This window comes from Oncorhynchus mykiss, chromosome 2 (assembly GCF_057628025.1).
Source record: "Oncorhynchus mykiss isolate SJ-2025 chromosome 2, ASM5762802v1, whole genome shotgun sequence".
Taxonomy (NCBI): Eukaryota; Metazoa; Chordata; class Actinopteri; order Salmoniformes; family Salmonidae; genus Oncorhynchus; species Oncorhynchus mykiss.
In genome coordinates, this window is record NC_143023.1 from 18,323,636 (window position 1) to 18,342,500 (window position 18,865).

The 18,865-nt window shown below is 52.0% G+C and overlaps 1 protein-coding gene across 1 annotated transcript in view; it reads left to right on the forward strand.

Moving 5' to 3' along the window:
• Positions 1 to 18,865, forward strand: part of LOC110503718 (uncharacterized) — a 127,859-nt gene that overhangs the window by 29,444 nt on the left and 79,550 nt on the right. The window contains exons 4-5 of the mRNA XM_090191338.1: positions 9,922 to 10,250; positions 15,719 to 15,833. Coding sequence (XP_090047464.1) covers positions 9,922 to 10,250; positions 15,719 to 15,833 — 444 coding nt within the window. The remainder of the gene's footprint in view (positions 1 to 9,921; positions 10,251 to 15,718; positions 15,834 to 18,865) is intronic.

The following is an 18,865-nucleotide window of genomic DNA, read 5'->3' on the forward strand; positions in this document are numbered from 1 at the left end:
TCTCTCCCCCCATCCCCCATCCCTTCCCTGTCTCCCCTATCCCCCATCACTTCCCTCTCTCCCCCAACCCCCATCACTTCCCTCTCTCCCCCATCCCCCATCTCTTCCCTCTCTCCCCATCCCCCATCCCCATCTCTTCCCTCTCTCCCCATCCCCCATCACTTCCCTCTCTCCCCCATCCCACATCACTATCCTCTCTCCCCAAATCCACCATCCCTTCCTCTCTCCCCATCCCCATCCCTTCCCTCTCTCCCCCATCCCCATCACTTCCCTCTCTCCCCCATCCCCCATCCCTTCCCTCTCTCCCCCCATCCCCCATTCCTTCCCTCTCTCCCCATCCCCATCATTTCCCTCTCTCCCCCCATCCCCATCCCTTCCCTGTCTCCCCTATCCCCATCACTTCCCTCTCTCCCCCATCCCCATCACTTCCCTCTCTCCCCCCATCCCCCATCCCTTCCCTGTCTCCCCTATCCCCCATCACTTCCCTCTCTCCCCCATCCCCCATCACTTCCCTCTCTCCCCCATCCCACATCACTTCCCTCTCCCCTATCAGTTCCCTCCCCCCATCCCCCATCACTTCCCTCTCTCCCCATCCCCCAACCCTTCCCTCTCTCCCCCATCCCCCATCTCCCATCAGTTCCCTCTCTCCCCCATCCCCATCCCTCTCCAACCCATCCCCCATCCCTTCCCTCTCTCCCCCATCCCCCATCACTTCCCTCTCTCCCAAATCCCCCATCCCTTCCCTCTCTCCCCATCCCCATCAATTCCTTCTCTCCCCCATCCCCCATCCCTTCCCTGTCTCCCCCATCCTCCATCACTTCCATCTCTCCTCCATCACTTCCCTCTCTCCACATCCCACATCAATTCCCTCTCTCCCCCAATACCCCATCACTTCCCCCCATCCCCAATCACTTCCCTCTCTCCCCCATCCCACATCACTTCCCTCTCTCCCCACCCCTCATCACTTCCCTCACTCCCCCACCCCCAATCCCTTCCCTCTCTCCCCCATCCCCCATTCCGTCCCTCTCTACCCCCATCCCTCATCACTTCCCTCTCTCCCCCATCCCCATCACTTCCCTCTCTCCCCCAATCCCCCATCCCTTCCCTCTCTCCCCATCCCCCATCACTTCCCTCTCTCCCCATCCCCCCATCCCCCATCACTTCCCTCTCTCCCCATCCCACATTACTTCCCTCTCTCCCCCCATCCCCCATCACTTCCCCCCATCCCCCCATCACTTCCCTCTCTCCCCCATCGCACATCACTTCCCTCTCTCCCCATTCCCCATCCCTTCCTTCTCTCCCCCATCCCCCATCCCTTCCCTCTCTCCACCATCCCCAACCCTTCCCTCTTCCCCATCCCCATCCCTTCCCTCTCTCCCCCCATTCCCCATCCCTTCCCTCTCTCCCCCAACCCCCATCCCCCATCACTTCAATCTCTCCCCATCCGCCATCCCTCCCTTTCTCTCCCCCCATCCCGCATCCCTCTCCCCCCATCCCCCATCCCTTCCCTCTCTCCCCCATCCCCCATCAATTCCCTCTCTCCCCCAATCCCCATCACTTCCCCCATCCCCAATCACTTCCCTCTCTCCCCCATCCCACATCACTTCCCTCTCTCCCCCACCCCTCATCACTTCCCTCACTCCCCCACCCCCAATCCCTTCCCTCTCTCCCCCATCCCCCATTCCTTCCCTCTCTACCCCCATCCCTCATCACTTCCCTCTCTCCCCATCCCCATCACTTCCCTCTCTCCCCCAATCCCCATCCCTTCCCTCTCTCCCCCATCCCCCATCACTTCCCTCTCTCCCCCATCCCCCATCACTTCCCTCTCTCCCCCCATCCCACATTACTTCCCTCTCTCCCCCATCCCCCATCACTTCCCCCATCCCCCATCACTTCCCTCTCTCCCCCATCGCACATCACTTCCCTCTCTCCCCATTCCCCATCCCTTCCTTCTCTTCCCCATCCCCCATCCCTTCCCTCTCTCCCACCATCCCCCAACCCTTCCCTCTGTCCCCATCCCCCATCCCTTCCCTCTCTCCCCCATTCCCCATCCCTTCCCTCTCTCCCCCAACCCCCATCCCCCATCACTTCACTCTCCTCTCCTCCTCCCCCATCCCCATCCCTTCCCTGTCTCCCCTATCCCCCATCACTTCCCTCTCTCCCCCCATCCCCCATCACTTCCCTCTCTCCCCATCCCACATCACTTCCCTCTCTCCCCTATCAGTTCCCCTCCCCCCATCCCCCATCACTTCCCTCTCTCCCCATCCCCCAACCCTTCCCTCTCTCCCCCATCCCCCATCTCCCATCAGTTCCCTCTCTCCCCATCCCCCATCCCTCTCCAACCCATCCCCCATCCCTTCCCTCTCTCCCCATCCCCCATCACTTCCCTCTCTCCCCAAATCCCCCATCCCTTCCCTCTCTCCCCCATCCCCATCAATTCCTTCTCTCCCCCATCCCCCATCCCTTCCCTGTCTCCCCCATCCTCCATCACTTCCATCTCTCCTCCATCACTTCCCTCTCTCCCACATCCCACATCAATTCCCTCTCTCCCCCAATCCCCCATCACTTCCCCCATCCCCAATCACTTCCCTCTCTCCCCCATCCCACATCACTTCCCTCTCTCCCCCACCCCTCATCACTTCCCTCACTCACCCCCAATCCCTTCCCTCTCTCCCCATCCCCCATTCCGTCCCTCTCTACCCCCATCCCTCATCACTTCCCTCTCTCCCCCATCCCCATCACTTCCCTCTCTCCCCCAATCCCCCATCCCTTCCCTCTCTCCCCCATCCCCCATCACTTCCCTCTCTCCCCCATCCCCATCACTTCCCTCTCTCCCCATCCCACATTACTTCCCTCTCTCCCCCCATCCCCCATCACTCCCCCCATCCCCCATCACTTCCCTCTCTCCCCCATCGCACATCACTTCCCTCTCTCCCCATTCCCCATCCCTTCCTTCTCTCCCCCATCCCCCATCCCTTCCCTCTCTCACCATCCCCCAACCCTTCCCTCTGTCCCCATCCCCCATCCCTTCCCTCTCTCCTCCCATTCCCCATCCCTTCCCTCTCCCCCAACCCCCATCCCCCATCACTTCACTCTCTCCCCCATCCCCCATCCCTTCCCTCTCTCCCCATCCCGCATCCCTCTCCCCCATCCCCCATCCCTTCCCTCTCTCCCCATCCCCCATCAATTCCCTCTCTCCCCCAATCCCCATCACTTCCCCCCATCCCCAATCACTTCCCTCTCTCCCCCATCCCACATCACTTCCCTCTCTCCCCCACCCCTCATCACTTCCCTCACTCCCCCACCCCCAATCCCTTCCCTCTCTCCCCATCCCCCATTCCTTCCCTCTCTACCCCCATCCCTCATCACTTCCTCTCTCCCCATCCCCATCACTTCCCTCTCTCCCCCAATCCCCATCCCTTCCCTCTCTCCCCCATCCCCCATCACTTCCCTCTCTCCCCCATCCCCCATCACTTCCCTCTCTCCCCCATCCCACATTACTTCCCTCTCTCCCCCCATCCCCATCACTTCCCCCCATCCCCCATCACTTCCTCTCTCCCCCATCGCACATCACTTCCCTCTCTCCCCATTCCCCATCCCTTCCTTCTCTCCCCCATCCCCCATCCCTTCCCTCTCTCCACCATCCCCAACCCTTCCCTCTGTCCCCATCCCCCATCCCTTCCCTCTCTCCCCCATTCCCCATCCCTTCCCTCTCTCCCCCAACCCCCATCCCCCATCACTTCACTCTCTCCCCCATCCCCCATCCCTTCCCTTTTCTCCCCCATCCCGCATCCCTCTCCCCCCATCCCCCATCCCTTCCCTCTCTCCCCCATCCCCCATCACTTCTCTCTCTCCCCCATCCCCCATCAGATTCCCTCTCTCCCCATCCCCCATCGCTTTCCTCTCTCCCCATCCCCCATCCCTTCCCTCTCTACCTCCATTCCTCATTACTTCCCTCTCTCCCCATCCCTTCCCTCTCTCCCCCATCCCCGCATCCCTCTCCCCCATCCCCCCATCCCTTCCCTCTCTCCCCATCCCCATCACCTCCCTCTCTCCCCCATCCCTCATAACTTCCCTCTATCCCCCACCCCTCATCACTTCCTTCTCTCCCCATCCCTCATCACTTCCATCTCTCCCCCATCCCCATCACTTCCCTCTCTCCCCCATCCCCCATCCCTTCCCTCTCTCGCCCATCCCCCATCACTTTCCTCTCTCCCCCCGTCCCCCATCTCTTCCCTCTCTCCCCCATCCCCCATCCCCATCTCTTCCCTCTCTCCCCCATCCCCATCACTTCCCTCTCTCCCCCATCCCTCATCCCTTCCCTCTCTCCCCCATCCCCCATCACTTCCCTCTCTCCCCCATCCCCATCTCACTTACCCTCGTCTCCCCATCCCCCATCCCTTCCCTGTCTCCCCCATCCTCCCCATCACTTCCCTCTCACCCCCATACCCCATCACTTCCCTCTCTCCCCCCATTCCCACATCACTTCCCTCTCTCCCCTTATCATCAGTTTCCCACCCCCATCCCCCAACACTTCCCACTCTCTCACCCCCATCCCCCCACCCTTCCCACTCTCCCCCCATTCCCCCCTCTCCCATCCCTTTCCCTCTCTCCCCCCATCCCCCCATCCCTCTCTCCAACCCCTCCCGCCCTCCACCTTCCCTCTCACCCCCATCCTCCAACACTTCCCTCTACTCTCCCCACAAATCCCCCCTCCCCTCTTCTCCCCCAATCCCCAACAACTTCCCTTCATCTCCCCCCCATCCCCATCATCCCCTATCCCCTGTGCATCCCCTCCAACCTCCCAACACATCCAACTCTCCCTCCATCACCTTCCCTCACTCCCCCAGCCCACCTCAATTCCCTCTCTCCCCCAATCCCCCCATCAATTCCCCCAATCCCCGATCACATCCATCTCTCCCCCATCCCACATCACTTCCCTCTCTCCCCCCCCCCTCATCACTTCCCCTCCTCTACCCTCCCCACCCCCACTCCCTTCCTCTCTCCCCCATCCCCCATTCCTTCCCTCTCTACCCCCCATGCCCCATTCCACATCACTTCCTCTCTCCCCATTCCACATCACTTCACTCTCTCCCCCATCCCCATCAGCCTTCCCTCTCTACCCCCATCCCTTCCCTTTCTCCCCCATCCCCCATCACTTCCTCTCTCCCCCATCCCCCATCCCTTCCCTCTCTCCCCCCATCCCCCATCCCTTCCCTCTCTCCCCCCATCCCCCATCCCTTCCCCCCTCCCCCCATCCCCCAACCCTTCCCTCTCCCCCCATCGCCCATCCCTCTCCCACCATCCCCCATCCCTACCCCCTCTCCCCCATCCCCCATCACTTCCCTCTCTCCCCAAATCCCCCATCCTTCCCTCTCTCCCCATCCCTCATCACTTCCCTCTCTCCCCCATCCCTCATCACTCCCTCTCTACCCCCATCCCTCATCACTTCCCTCTCTCCCCCAATCCACATCACTTCCCTCTCTCCCCAATCCCCCATCCCTACCCTCTCTCCCCCATCCCTCATCACTTCCCTCTCTCCCCATCCCTCATCACTTCCCTCTCTACCCCCATCCCTCATCACTTCCCTCTCTCCCCCATTCCACATCACTTCCCTCTCTCCCCATCCCACATCACTTCCCTCTCTCCCCCATCCCCCATCACTTCCCTCTCTCCCCAAATCCCACATCCCTTCCCTCTCTCCCCCATCCCACATCCCTTCCCTGTCTCCCCCATCCTCCATCACTTCCCTCTCTCCCCCATCACTTCCCTCTCTCCCCCATCCCACATCAATTCCTTCTCTCCCCCATCCCCCATCCCTTCCCTCTCTCCCCCCATCCCCCATCCCTTTCCTCTCTCCCCCATCCCCCATCCATTCCCTCTCTCCCCCATCCCCCATCCCTTCCCTCTCTCCCCCCATCCCCCATCACTTCCCTCTCTCCCCCATCCCCCATCCCCCATCACTTCCCTCTCTCCCCCATCCCACATCACTTTCGTCTCTCCCTCATGCCCCATCACTTCCCTCTCTCCCCCATTCCCCATCTCTTCCCTCTCTCCCTCATCCCCATCACTTCCCTCTCTCCCCCCATCCCTCATCCCTTCCCTCTCTCCCCCATCCCCCATCACTTCCCTCTCTCCCCCCATCCCTCATCCCTTCCCTCTCTCCCCATCCCCCATCACTTCCCTCTCTCACCCATCCCACATCACTTCCCTCTCTCCCCCATCCCACATCACTTCCCTCTCTCCCCAATCCCTCATCACTTCCCTCTCTACCTCCATCCCTCATCACTTCCCTTTATCCCCCATCCCACATTACTTCCCTCTCTCCCCATCCCACATCACTTCCCTCTCTATCCCATCCCCCATCCCTTCCCTCACTCCCCCACCCCCATCACTTCCCCCTCTCCCCCATCCCACATTACTTCCCTCTCTCCCATATCCCTCATCACTTCTCTCTCTCCTCCCCCTTTTCTCCCACAACTAATCTGACTAATCTGCTTGATACTTCCCTTCTCAATACTGTACTCCATTCTCTCTCTTTCTGTCCCTCCCGCTCCCCCTCTCTCCCCCCTCCCTCTCTATCTCCCAAGACTCTGCTGCTTTTAATAACATATGTCAGTGTTTAACCTCTCCCATTTCCCCTCAGGTGTGTTTCCTCTTTAGACCCCCCCCCTTCTCTCATTCTCTCCATCCCCCACTGTCATATTGTCTCCCTCCTTCGTCATGCTCAAACTCATTAACACATATGTGTCATCCCCCACCGTCTGTCATTAGTACGCTCATAAACACAGCAGTAACATCAGCTCTTACTTCTCTCCTTACTCTTCCTGTCTTCTCCCCCTCCTCCTGTCTTCCCCATCCTCCTTACCCCTCCTCTCTTCTCTCCCTCCTCCTTACCCCTCATGTCTTCTCTCGCTCCTCCTTACCCCTCCTGTCTTCACTCCCTCCTCCTTACCCCTCCCGTCTTCTCCCCATCCTCCTTACTCTTCCTGTCTTCTCTCCCTCCTCCTTACCCCTCCTGTCTTCTCCCCCTCCACCTTACACCTTCTGCCTTCTCCCCCTACTCCTTACTCCTCCTGCCTTCTCCCCCTCCTCCTTACCCCTCCTGTCTTCTCCCCCTCCACCTTACTACTCCTGCCTTCTCCCCCTTCTCCTTACTCTTCCTGCCTTCTCCCCCTCCTCCTTACTCTTCTTGTCTCACCCTACTCCTTACTCCTCCTGCCTTCTCCCCTACTCCTTACCCCTCCTGCCTTCTCCCCCTCCTCCTTACTCCTCCTGCCTTCTCCCCCTCCTCCTTACCCCTCCCGTCTTCTCCCCCTCCTCCTTACCCCTCCCGTCTTTTCCCACTCCTCCTTACCCCTCCCGTCTTCTCCCCCTCCACCTTACTCCTCCTGCCTTCTCCCCCTCCTCCTTACTCTTCCTGTCTTCTCTCCCTCCTCCTTACCCCTCCTGTCTTCTCCCCCTACACCTTACTCCTCCTGCCTTCTCCCCCTCCTCCTTACTCTTCCTGCCTTCTCCCCCTCCTCCTTACTCTTCTTGTCTCCCCCTACTCCTTACTCCTCCTGCCTTCTCCCCTCCTCCTTACCCCTCCTGCCTTCTCCCCCTCCTCCTTACTCCTCCTGCCTTCTCCCCCTCCTCCTTACTCTTCCTGTCTTCTCTCCCTCCTCCTTACCCCTCCTGTCTCCTCCCCCTCCACCTTACTCCTCCTGCCTTCTCCCCCTCCTCCTTACTCTTCCTGCCTTCTCCCCCTCCTCCTTACTCTTATTGTCTCCCCCTACTCCTTACTCCTCCTGCCTTCTCCCCCTCCTCCTTACTCTTCCTGTCTTCTCTCCCTCCTCCTTACCCCTCCTGTCTCCTCCCCTCCACCTTACTCCTCCTGCCTTCTCCCCCTCCTCCTTTCTCCTCCTGCCTTCTCCCCCTCCTCCTTACTCTTCCTGCCTTCTCCCCCTACTCCTTACTCCTCCTGCCTTCTCCCCCTCCTCCTTACCCCTCCTGTCTTCTCTCCCTCCTCCTTACCCCTCCTGTCTTCTCTCCCTCCTCCTTACCCCTCCCGTCTTCTCCCCCTCCTCCTTACCCCTCCCGTCTTCTCCCCCTCCTCCTTACCCCTCCCGTCTTCTCTCCCTCCTCCTTTCTCCTCCTGCCTTCTCCCCCTCCTCCTTACTCTTCCTGCCTTCTCCCCCTCCTCCTTACTCTTCCTGCCTTCTCCCCCTCCTCCTTACTCTTCTTGTCTCCCCCGACTCCTTACTCCTCCTGCCTTCTCCCCTCCTCCTTACCCCTCCTGCCTTCTCCCCCTCCTCCTTACTCCTCCTGCCTTCTCCACCTCCTCCTTACTCTTCCTGCCTTCTCCCCTCCTCCTTACTCCTCCTGCCTTCTCCCCCTCCTCCTTACTCCTCCTGCCTTCTCCCCCTCCTCCTTACTCTTCCTGCCTTCTCCCCCTCCTCCTTACTCTTATTGTCTCCCCCTACTCCTTACTCCTCCTGCCTTCTCCCCCTCCTCCTTACTCTTCCTGTCTTCTCTCCCTCCTCCTTACCCCTCCTGTCTCCTCCCCCTCCACCTTACTCCTCCTGCCTTCTCCCCCTCCTCCTTTCTCCTCCTGCCTTCTCCCCCTCCTCCTTACTCTTCCTGCCTTCTCCCCCTACTCCTTACTCCTCCTGCCTTCTCCCCCTCCTCCTTACCCCTCCTGTCTTCTCTCCCTCCTCCTTACCCCTCCTGTCTTCTCTCCCTCCTCCTTACCCCTCCCGTCTTCTCCCCCTCCTCCTTACCCCTCCCGTCTTCTCCCCCTCCTCCTTACCCCTCCCGTCTTCTCTCCCTCCTCCTTTCTCCTCCTGCCTTCTCCCCCTCCTCCTTACTCTTCCTGTCTTCTCTCCCTCCTCCTTACCCCTCCTGTCTTCTCCCCCTCCACCTTACTCCTCCTGCCTTCTCCCCCTCCTCCTTTCTCTTCCTGCCTTCTCCCCCTCCTCCTTACTCTTCTTGTCTCCCCCGACTCCTTACTCCTCCTGCCTTCTCCCCTCCTCCTTACCCCTCCTGCCTTCTCCCCCTCCTCCTTACTCCTCCTGCCTTCTCCACCTCCTCCTTACTCTTCCTGCCTTCTCCCCTCCTCCTTACTCCTCCTGCCTTCTCCCCCTCCTCCTTAATCCTCCTGCCTTCTCCCCCTCCTCCTTACTCTTCCTGCCTTCTCCCCCTCCTCCTTACTCTTCTTGTCTTCCCCTCCCCCTTACTCCTCCTGCCTTCTCCCCCTCCTCAAGCTTCTATCCTTTAACCTTCACCTCACTAGTTAGTATAGCTTTGTCTTTCCCCTCCTTCTCTCTCTCTCTCTCTCTCTCTCTCTCTGTCCCCCTCCATATCCCATGGCCCTAATCTCACTACATAACCTGTATATCTCTCCTCTCCTCTTCCCCTCCTCTAGTAACCTCTGTCTCTCCATCTCTCCCTCCCCTTCCTCCTCTCTGTCTCCCTTGACCCTTGACCTTTACATATATCACTATTGTATATGTCTGTCTCCCCCTCCTCCCCTGTATTCTACTCCTCCAGGTATACTGCTGTTCTGCCCCTCTCCCTCTCTCTCTCCAGCCTTCTGTCTCTCTCTCTCCCTGTCTCCCCTTATCTCACTGTGTACCCATGTATCTCCCCTCTCCTCCTCCCCTGTATTCTACTCCTCCAGGTAGACTGCTGTTCTGCCCCTCTCCAACTCTCTCTCCAGCCTTCTGTCTCTCTCTCTCCCTGTCTCCCCTTATCTCACTGTGTACCCATGAATCTCCCCTCTCCTCCTCCCCTGTATTCTACTCATCCAGGTAGACTGCTGTTCTGCCCCTCTCCCTCTCTCTCTCCAGCCTTCTGTCTCTCTCTCTCCCTGTCTCCCCTTATCTCACTATGTACCCATGTATCTCCCCTCTCCTCCTCCCCTGTATTCCCCTCCACCAGGTACGTCTTCTCTACTGTTCCCAGGAGGAGGCCGAGCTGGTGTTTAAAGCAGCCTGGGCCGCGGGTCAGGCTGGACCCTCTCACATGTGGTTCGCTGTGGGGCCAGCCCTGTCCGGCCTTGGCATGGCGGGTCTCCCCAGGGCCCTGTTCGCCGTGCGTCCACAGGGCTGGAAGGACAAGCCCCGCATGAGGATCGCCCGGGGCGTGTCCATACTGACCCATGGGGCGGTGGCACTGCGCCGCGACTATGGGGCCTCTGGAGGGCCAAACTTTGTTACCAACTGCATGACGGAATCCAATCAAACACACAGGGTGCGGGGGAGGATGAGGTGAGGGGGGAGGAGGGATGGATGTAGAGGGGAAAGGGGGAGCATGGGAGGTGGTTGGGGTGAGGGTAAAGAGGACAAGGTCTGCATAGGGGAGCATGCAGCCTAGTGGTTAAGAACATTGAGCCAGTAACCAAAAGCTCACTAGTTCAAATCCCTGAACCAACTAGGTGAAAAATCTGTGCCCTTGAACAAGGCACTTAAACCAAATTGATCTTATAAACCACTCTGGATAAGAGTGTCTGCTAAATTACATAGATTTTTTAAAAGAGGATTAGGTATGCAAATAGAAGATACAGCCAAATGGTTCCAAAAGGAGAAGAGAAAGAACAGGAAAAGCAACCGATGACAGATAACACCTTACGTACTGCTTCCTGCTGTTCACTGGCTGGAACTGCATCCTACTGGGATTCTCTCTGATGATCTATTTTCATATGATATAAATGCACTGGGATGACATGATGACACAACGGTCATAAAAACTGCCTTGTCTTATTAACAAAATAAGTTGAAATTGTGCAAGGCCCCCAGGGATACAGGTGTCACTTCAAAGATCTACACTGACCAATCTGATGTTTGGTAATGTCTGACAAATTGTGGTCTGGCAGTAATATTGTAATAATGTTCTGCCTGCGGCTATGGAACCTGTTCACCAGGCGTGCTACCTGTCCCAGACCTTTCAACTCTCTAGAGACAGCAGGAGTGGTAGAGATACTCTTACTGATCGGCTATGAAAAGCCAACTGACATTTACTCCTGAGGTGCTGACTTGTTTCACCCTCTACAACCACTGTGATTATTATTATTTGACCATGCTGGTCATTTATGAACATTTGAACATCTTGGCCATGTTCTGTTATAATCTCCACCCGGCACACCCAGAAGAGGACTGGCCACCCATCATAGCCTGGTTCCTCTCTAGGTTTCTTCCTAGGTTTTGGCCTTTCTAGGGAGTTTTCCTAGCCACCGTGCTTCTACACCTGCATTGCTTGCTGTTTGGGGTTTTAGGCTGGGTTTCTGTGCATCACTTTGAGATATCAGCTGATGTAAGAAGGGCTATATAAATACATTTGATTTGAAATTTGATTTAATATTTGCTTAATATCTGCAGAACTTTACACGGCCCAGCAGGGGAGTCATGTACCCAAAAAATTGGAGGGGGTACATAGTATTAAAGGATGGCTGGGGGGTGGTCCGGAGGGGGGCTAGGCCCCTCGTCCTGAAGTTGGAGAATTTAGAATTTTTCAAATACCTGAAAAGCTTTTTCCTGCAATCCAGAGCCATAATCATTATGCTTAATTCTAGGTAATATATATATATATATATATATATATATATATATATATATATATATATACAGTGCCTTGCGAAAGTATTCGGCCCCCTTGAACTTTGTGACCTTTTGCCACATTTCAGGATTCGAACATAAAGATATAAAACTGTATTTTTTTGTGAAGAATCAACAACAAGTTGGACACAATCATGAAGTGGAACAGCATTTATTGGATATTTCAAACTTTTTTAACAAATCAAAAACTGAAAAATTGGGCGTGCAAAATTATTCAGCCCCTTTACTTTCAGTGCAGCAAACTCTCCAGAAGTTCAGTGAGGATCTCTGAATGATCCAATGTTGACCTAAATGACTAATGATGATAAATACAATCCACCTGCGTATAATCAAGTCTCAGTATAAATGCACCTGCACTGTGATAGTCTCAGAGGTCCGTTAAATGCGCAGAGAGCATCATGAAGAACAAGGAACACACCAGGCAGGTCCGAGATACTGTTGTGAAGAAGTTTAAAGCCGGATTTGGATACAAAAATATTTCCCAAGCTTTAAACATCCCAAGGAGCACTGTGCAAGCGATAATATTGAAATGGAAGGAGTATCAGACCACTGCAAATCTACCAAGACCTGGCCGTCCCTCTAAACTTTCAGCTCATACAAGGAGAAGACTGATCAGAGATGCAGCCAAGAGGCCCATGATCACTCTGGATGAACTGCAGAGATCTACAGCTGAGGTGGGAGACTCTGTCCATAGGACAACAATCAGTCGTATATTGCACAAATCTGGCCTTTATGGAAGAGTGGCAAGAAGAAAGCCATTTCTTAAAGATATCCATAAAAAGTGTCGTTTAAAGTTTGCCACAAGCCACCAGGGAGACACACCAAACATGTGGAAGAAGGTGCTCTGGTCAGATGAAACCAAAATGGAACTTTTTGGCAACAATGCAAAACGTTATGTTTGGCGTAAAAGCAACACAGCTGAACACACCATCCCCACTGTCAAACATGGTGGTGGCAGCATCATGGTTTGGGCCTGCTTTTCTTCAGCAGGGACAGGGAAGATGGTTAAAATTGATGGGAAGATGGATGGAGCCAAATACAGGACCATTCTGGAAGAAAACCTGATGGAGTCTGCAAAAGACCTGAGACTGGGACGGAGATTTGTCTTCCAACAAGACAATGATCTAAAACATAAAGCAAAATCTACAATGGAATGGTTCAAAAATAAACATATCCAGGTGTTAGAATGGCCAAGTCAAAGTCCAGACCTGAATCCAATCGAGAATCTGTGGAAAGAACTGAAAACTGCTGTTCACAAATGCTCTCCATCCAACCTCACTGAGCTCGAGCTGTTTTGCAAGGAGGAATGGGAAAAAAATTCAGTCTCTCGATGTGCAAAACTGATAGACATACCCCAAGCGACTTACAGCTGTAATCGCAGCAAAAGGTGGCGCTACAAAGTATTAACTTAAGGGCTGAATAATTTTGCACGCCCAATTTTTCAGATTTTGATTTGTTAAAAATGTTTGAAATATCCAATAAATGTCGTTCCACTTCATGATTGTGTCCCACTTGTTGTTGATTCTTCACAAAAAAATACAGTTTTATATCTTTATGTCTGAACCCTGAAATGTGGCAAAAGGTCGCAAAGTTCAAGGGGGCCGAATACTTTCGCAAGGCACTATATATATATATATATATATATATATATATGTATATACTGTTGACGTCGGAAGTTTACATACATTTAGGTTGGAGTCTTTAAAACTCATTTTTCAACGATTCCACAAATTTCTTGTTAACTCTTGTAACTTTGTAACTACCCATCCCAGATCCGGGAGATTTGTCAGCAACTACACTAATTTGCATAACGCAACAGTCAAATAATCTTACTAGAAAATATTCATATTCATGAAATCACAAGTGAAAAATTGTAGACCTCCACAAGTCTGGTTCATCCTTGGGAGCAATTTCAAAATGCCTGACGGTACCACGTTCATCTGTACAAACAATAGTACGCAAGTTTAAACACCATGAGACCACGCAGCCGTTATACCACTCAGGAAGGAGACGCGTTCTGTCTCCTAGAGATGGACGTACTGTGGTGCGAAAAGTGAAAATCAATCCCAGAACAACAGCAAAGGACCTTGTGAAGATGCTGGAGGAAACAGGTACAAAAGTATCTATATCCACAGTAAAACCAGTCCTATATCAACATAACCTGAAAGTCCGCTCAGCAAGGAAGAAGCCACTGCTCAAAAGCCAGACTACAGTTTGCAATTGCACATGGGGACAAAGATTGTAATTTTTGGAGAAATGTCCTCTGGTCTGATGAAACAAAAATAGTGTTTGGCATAATGACCATTGTGATGTTTGGAGGAAAAAGTGGGAGGCTTGCAAGCTGAAGAGCACCATCCCAACCGTGAAGCACATGAAGCAGCATCATGTGGTGGGGGTGTTTTGCTGCAGGAGGGGCTGGTGCACTTCATAAAATATAAGGCGTCATGAGGTAGGAAAATTATGTGGATATATTGAAGCAACATCTCAAGATATCAGTCAGGAAGTTAAAGCTTAGTCGCAAATGGGTCTTCCAAACGGACAATGACCCCAAGCATACTTCCAAAGTTCTGGCAAAATGGCTTAAGGACAACAAAGTCAAGGTATTGGAGTGGCCATCACAAACCCTGACCTCAATCCTATAGAACATTTGTGGGCAGAACTGAAAAAGAGCGTGTGAGCAAGGAGGCCTACCAACCTGACTCAGTTACACCAGCTCTGTCAGGAGGAATGGGCCAAAATTCACCCAATTTATTGTGGGAAGCTTGTGGAAGGCTACCCAAAATGGTTGACCCAAGTTCAACAATTTAAAAGGCAATGCTGCCAAATACTAATTGAGTGTATGTAAACTTCTTGACCCACTGGGAATGTGATGAAAGAAATCAAATCTGAAATAAATCATTCTCTCTACTATTATTCTAACATTACACATTCTTAAAACAAAGTGATGATCCTAATTGACCTAAGACAGTGTTAAGAGAATTATGTTCTCAATGTTCATAAACTGAACTTCAATTAAACTACTCAGTCTGCAACCCAGAATTTGAAAGATTCTAGTTGAATGAAACAGACAGAGTCCCAGCCTACAATAGCCAGAATGTTTATTTACGAGAGCTCTGAAAATCATACAATGCACATAGCCTTTTATACCTCACATTTGGTCATACCATATACCATACCCCTTATAAATGCCCCTCCTCTTCTCTAACACTGTCAATGCTTTTTACAGGTCTACTCCAACACATACATTGCTTATCATATCCTGCAACGTGTTACATAATCTACTGCAAGCCTAACGGTTTCTCCCCTCCCTGGGTTGAGAGTCCTTCTTCCCTGTTATTAGTTTCACAGTGGTCACAAGTTGTCTGCCACAGTTCCTTTTCTGTTAAACAGTTTCTCTTTTTCTATGCACAATTCTAGTCTTATGATTCAAATACATCTCACTCCATTATCCAGTGACTGGTTGGAGTACTGTTAGTTATTGCCTTAACATTAATTCGAAAGTATAAATAATTTAGTAATTATCTTACCATTACCTTAAACATATGAATCTCCATAACAGACAGGGTATTTTTACTAGGATTAAATGTCAGGAATTGTGAAAAAGTTGCATGTAAACTTCCGACTTCAACTGTATATATGTATGCATACAGTATCTAAGCATACCTCTTGAACTGTCTGTATCCTTCTGAATGGTGTTTTCTTTAAGAAACGAAATATGCTTCTATGCATCTTTGCTTAAATTGAAAGGAATGTGAGGGTTATTCAGTACATTTAGTAATTGCTTGCTTTTCTAAAGTCTATCAACCTTGCCAGCAGGCGTGCCAGCTAAGATAGTTAGATAAACTAGCTTAACTTGATGAACAGCCTGAAATGGCTTATTTGGAGCTAGTTATGAGATAGGGAACCAATCTGGGCTAAAGCCAACTTCATAAAATGTCTAGGTGGTAGTAGAATTACAGAGAAAAAACATAACATTTTTTTACTTTCATATTTTTTTTAACATGAGAAATCTGAGGGGGCAGTTAATCTGTGGCCCAGAAGTCTCACTCACTGCACCGTCTGACTCTCTTTCTCCCTCTCTCTCTCTCCCTCCCCCTCACCCCACCCCTGTCTCCCAATGTCAGGTATTTCAGCAACATCACGTTGGGTGGCAGAGACTACTCTTTTGACAGTGACGGTTACCTGGCCAACCCCGTCCTAGAAGTCATCTCCTATACACCTGGCAAAGGCTGGGAGGATGTAAGGACCTTACATTACTTCCTGTTGTTGTGACTGTGACAGGCATTACTTCCTGTTGTTGTGCTGTGACTGGCATGTCTCCATTTAGGGCCATTTGGTTGTAGATTTGCAGATATTATTTTTTAAATTTCCTGTTGTTTTGATGTCCAGGTGATTAGTACAACAGAAAATAATTTAGAGTGTCTTGAACCTTGTCAACAAGCACAATATAAATTTAACAGCAAGCAAGGGCAGGTCACAGAGGTTTGTGTTCATGTAAAGTTCACTGTGGTTATCCGTGCCTGAGGTGGGCACGAGACTGACCGCTGATCGTTTGGCCTCTTTCTTTCTCCCTGCTGCGTGTGTTGACTCTCTCTTGTCTCTTTGAGTTTTAGCATCTCCTCGCTGATGTTCAATATAGCCAACACGCACGCGCATACGCACACACACACGCACATGCACACAAACACACACGTTATCCATGGTTGTTATTTTCTTCTAGTTTCAGTTTTCACTGCTTCCTATGTCTGAGCTTCTCCTCTCGACAGCTGAACTTCTCTCTTTATTCTCAAACAATGACATCCGATTTCTCCATAAGCACTGTACAATCTCCATACACTAGTTGTCAGTCAGTCTCCCTTCATATCTGTTTGTGTCCTGGTATGCTGCAGTGTGCTTGGATGATGGTCTTTGGTTGGTAAAAACATCAAACGCAGGCTTTACAGTAGGAGCTGCTCTGGTCTGGTTGTTGGGTAATTGGATCGTTGTTTATTCTCATTTAAATGGCAGCAGATCCCAGCTCCTGGAGAATGTGTCTGTCTGTCTGTCTGTCTGTCTGTCTGTCTGTCTGTCTGTCTATCTGTCTGTCTCAACCTATATTAGAGGTGTTAGCCATGACAGGATCCCATAGGTACATCTAGCCTCAAATTAAATCAACGTTTATTTGTCACGTGCGCCGAATACCACAGGTGTACCTTACAGTGAAATGCTTACTTACAGGCTCTAACCAATAGTTCAAAAAAGGTATTAGGTGAACAATAGGTAAGTAAAGAAATACAACCAACAGTAAAAAGACAGTGAAAAACAATAGTGAGGCTATATACAGTAGTGAGGCTATTAAAGTAGCGAGGCTACATACAGACACCGGTTAGTCAGGCTGACTGAGGTAGTATGTACATGTAGATATGGTTTTAGTGACTATGCATATATGATGAACAGAGAGTAGCAGTAGCGTAAAAGATGAGTTGGCGGGTGGTGGGTGGTGGGACACAATGCAGATAGCCCGGTTAGTCGGGCCAATTGAGGTAGTATGTACATGTAGATATGGTTAAAGTGACTATGCATATATGGTGAACAGAGAGTAGCAGTAGCGTGGGACACAATGCAGATAGCCCGGTTAGCCAATGTGCGGGAGCACTGGTTAGTCGGGCCAATTGAGGTAGTATGTACATATGTACATGAATGTATAGTTAAAGTGACTGTGCATATATGATAAACAGAGAGTAGCAGTAACGTAAAAGAGGGGTTGGGGGGGACACACAATGCAAATAGTCCGGGTAGCCATTTGATTACCTGTTTTTGTCCTAGACTTGGCACTCCAGTACCGCTTGCCATGCGGTAGTAGAGAGAACAGTCTATGATTGGGGTGGCTGGGGTCTTTGACAATTTTTAGGGCCTTCCTCTGACACCACCTGGTGTAGAGGTCCGAGATGGCAGGCAGCTTAGCCCCAGTGATGTACTGGGCCTTAAGCACTACCCTCTGTAGTGCCTTGCGGTCGGAGGCTGAGCAATTGCCGTACCAGGCAGTGATGCAACCAATGGCAGTGATGCTCTCAATGTTGCAGCTGTAGAACCTTTTGAGGATCTCAGGACCCATACCAAATCTTTTTAGTTTCCTGAGGGGGAATAGGCATTGCCCTCTTTACTCTCTTGGTGTGTTTGGAGCATTCTAGTTTGTTGGTGATGTGGACAGCAAGGAACTTGAAGCTCTCAACCTGCTCCACTACAGCCCCGTCGATGAGAATGGGGGCGTACTCGGTCCTTCTTTTCCTGTAGTCCACAATCATCTCCTTAGTCTTGGTTACGTTGGGGGATAGGTTGTTATTCTGGCACCACCCGGCCAGGTCTCTGACCTCCTCCCTATAGGCTGTCTCATTGTTGTGTCGTCTGCAAACTTAAAGATGGTGATGGAGTCATGCCTGGCCATGCAGTCGTGGGTGAACAGGGAGTACAGGATTGGACTGAGCACGCACCTCTGGGGGGCTCCAGTGTTGAGGATCAGCATGGCAGATGTGTTGCTACCTATCCGTCAGGAAGTCCAGGATCCAGTTGCAGGGGGAGGTGTTTAGTCCCAGGATCCTTAGCTTAGTGATGAGCTTCGAGGGTACTATGGTGTTGATTGCTGAGCTGTAGTCAATGAATAGCATTCTCACATAAGTGTTCCTTTTGTCCAAGTGGGAAAGGGCAGTGTGGAGTGCAATAGAGATTGCATCATCTGTGGATTTGTTTGGGCGGTATGCAAATTGGAGTGGGTCTAGGGTTTCTTGGATAATGGTGTTGATGTGTGCCATTACCAGCCTTTCAAAGCACTTCATGGCTATGGATGTGAGTGCTATGGGCCTGTAATCGTTTAAGCAGTTTGCCTTTGTGTTCTTGGGCGCAGGGACTATGGTGGTCTGCTTGAAACATGTTGGTATTACAGACTCAATCAGGGACATTTTGAAAATGTCAGTGAAGACACCTGCCACTTGGTTAGCACATGCCCAGAGCACACGTCCTGGTGTTGACCTGTTTAAAGGTCTTACTCACGTCGGCTACGGAGAGCGTGATCACACAGTCATCCGGAACAGCTGATGCTCTCATGCTTGCCTCAGTGTTACTAGCCTCGAAGCGAGCATTGAAGCATAGATTTAGCTCGCCTGGTATGCTCGTGTCACTGGACAGCTCACGGCTGTGCTTCCTTTTGTAGTCTGTAACAGTTTGCAAGCCCTGCCATATAAAATGACCGTCGGAGCCGGTGTAGTATGATTCAATCTTAGCCCTGTATTGACGCT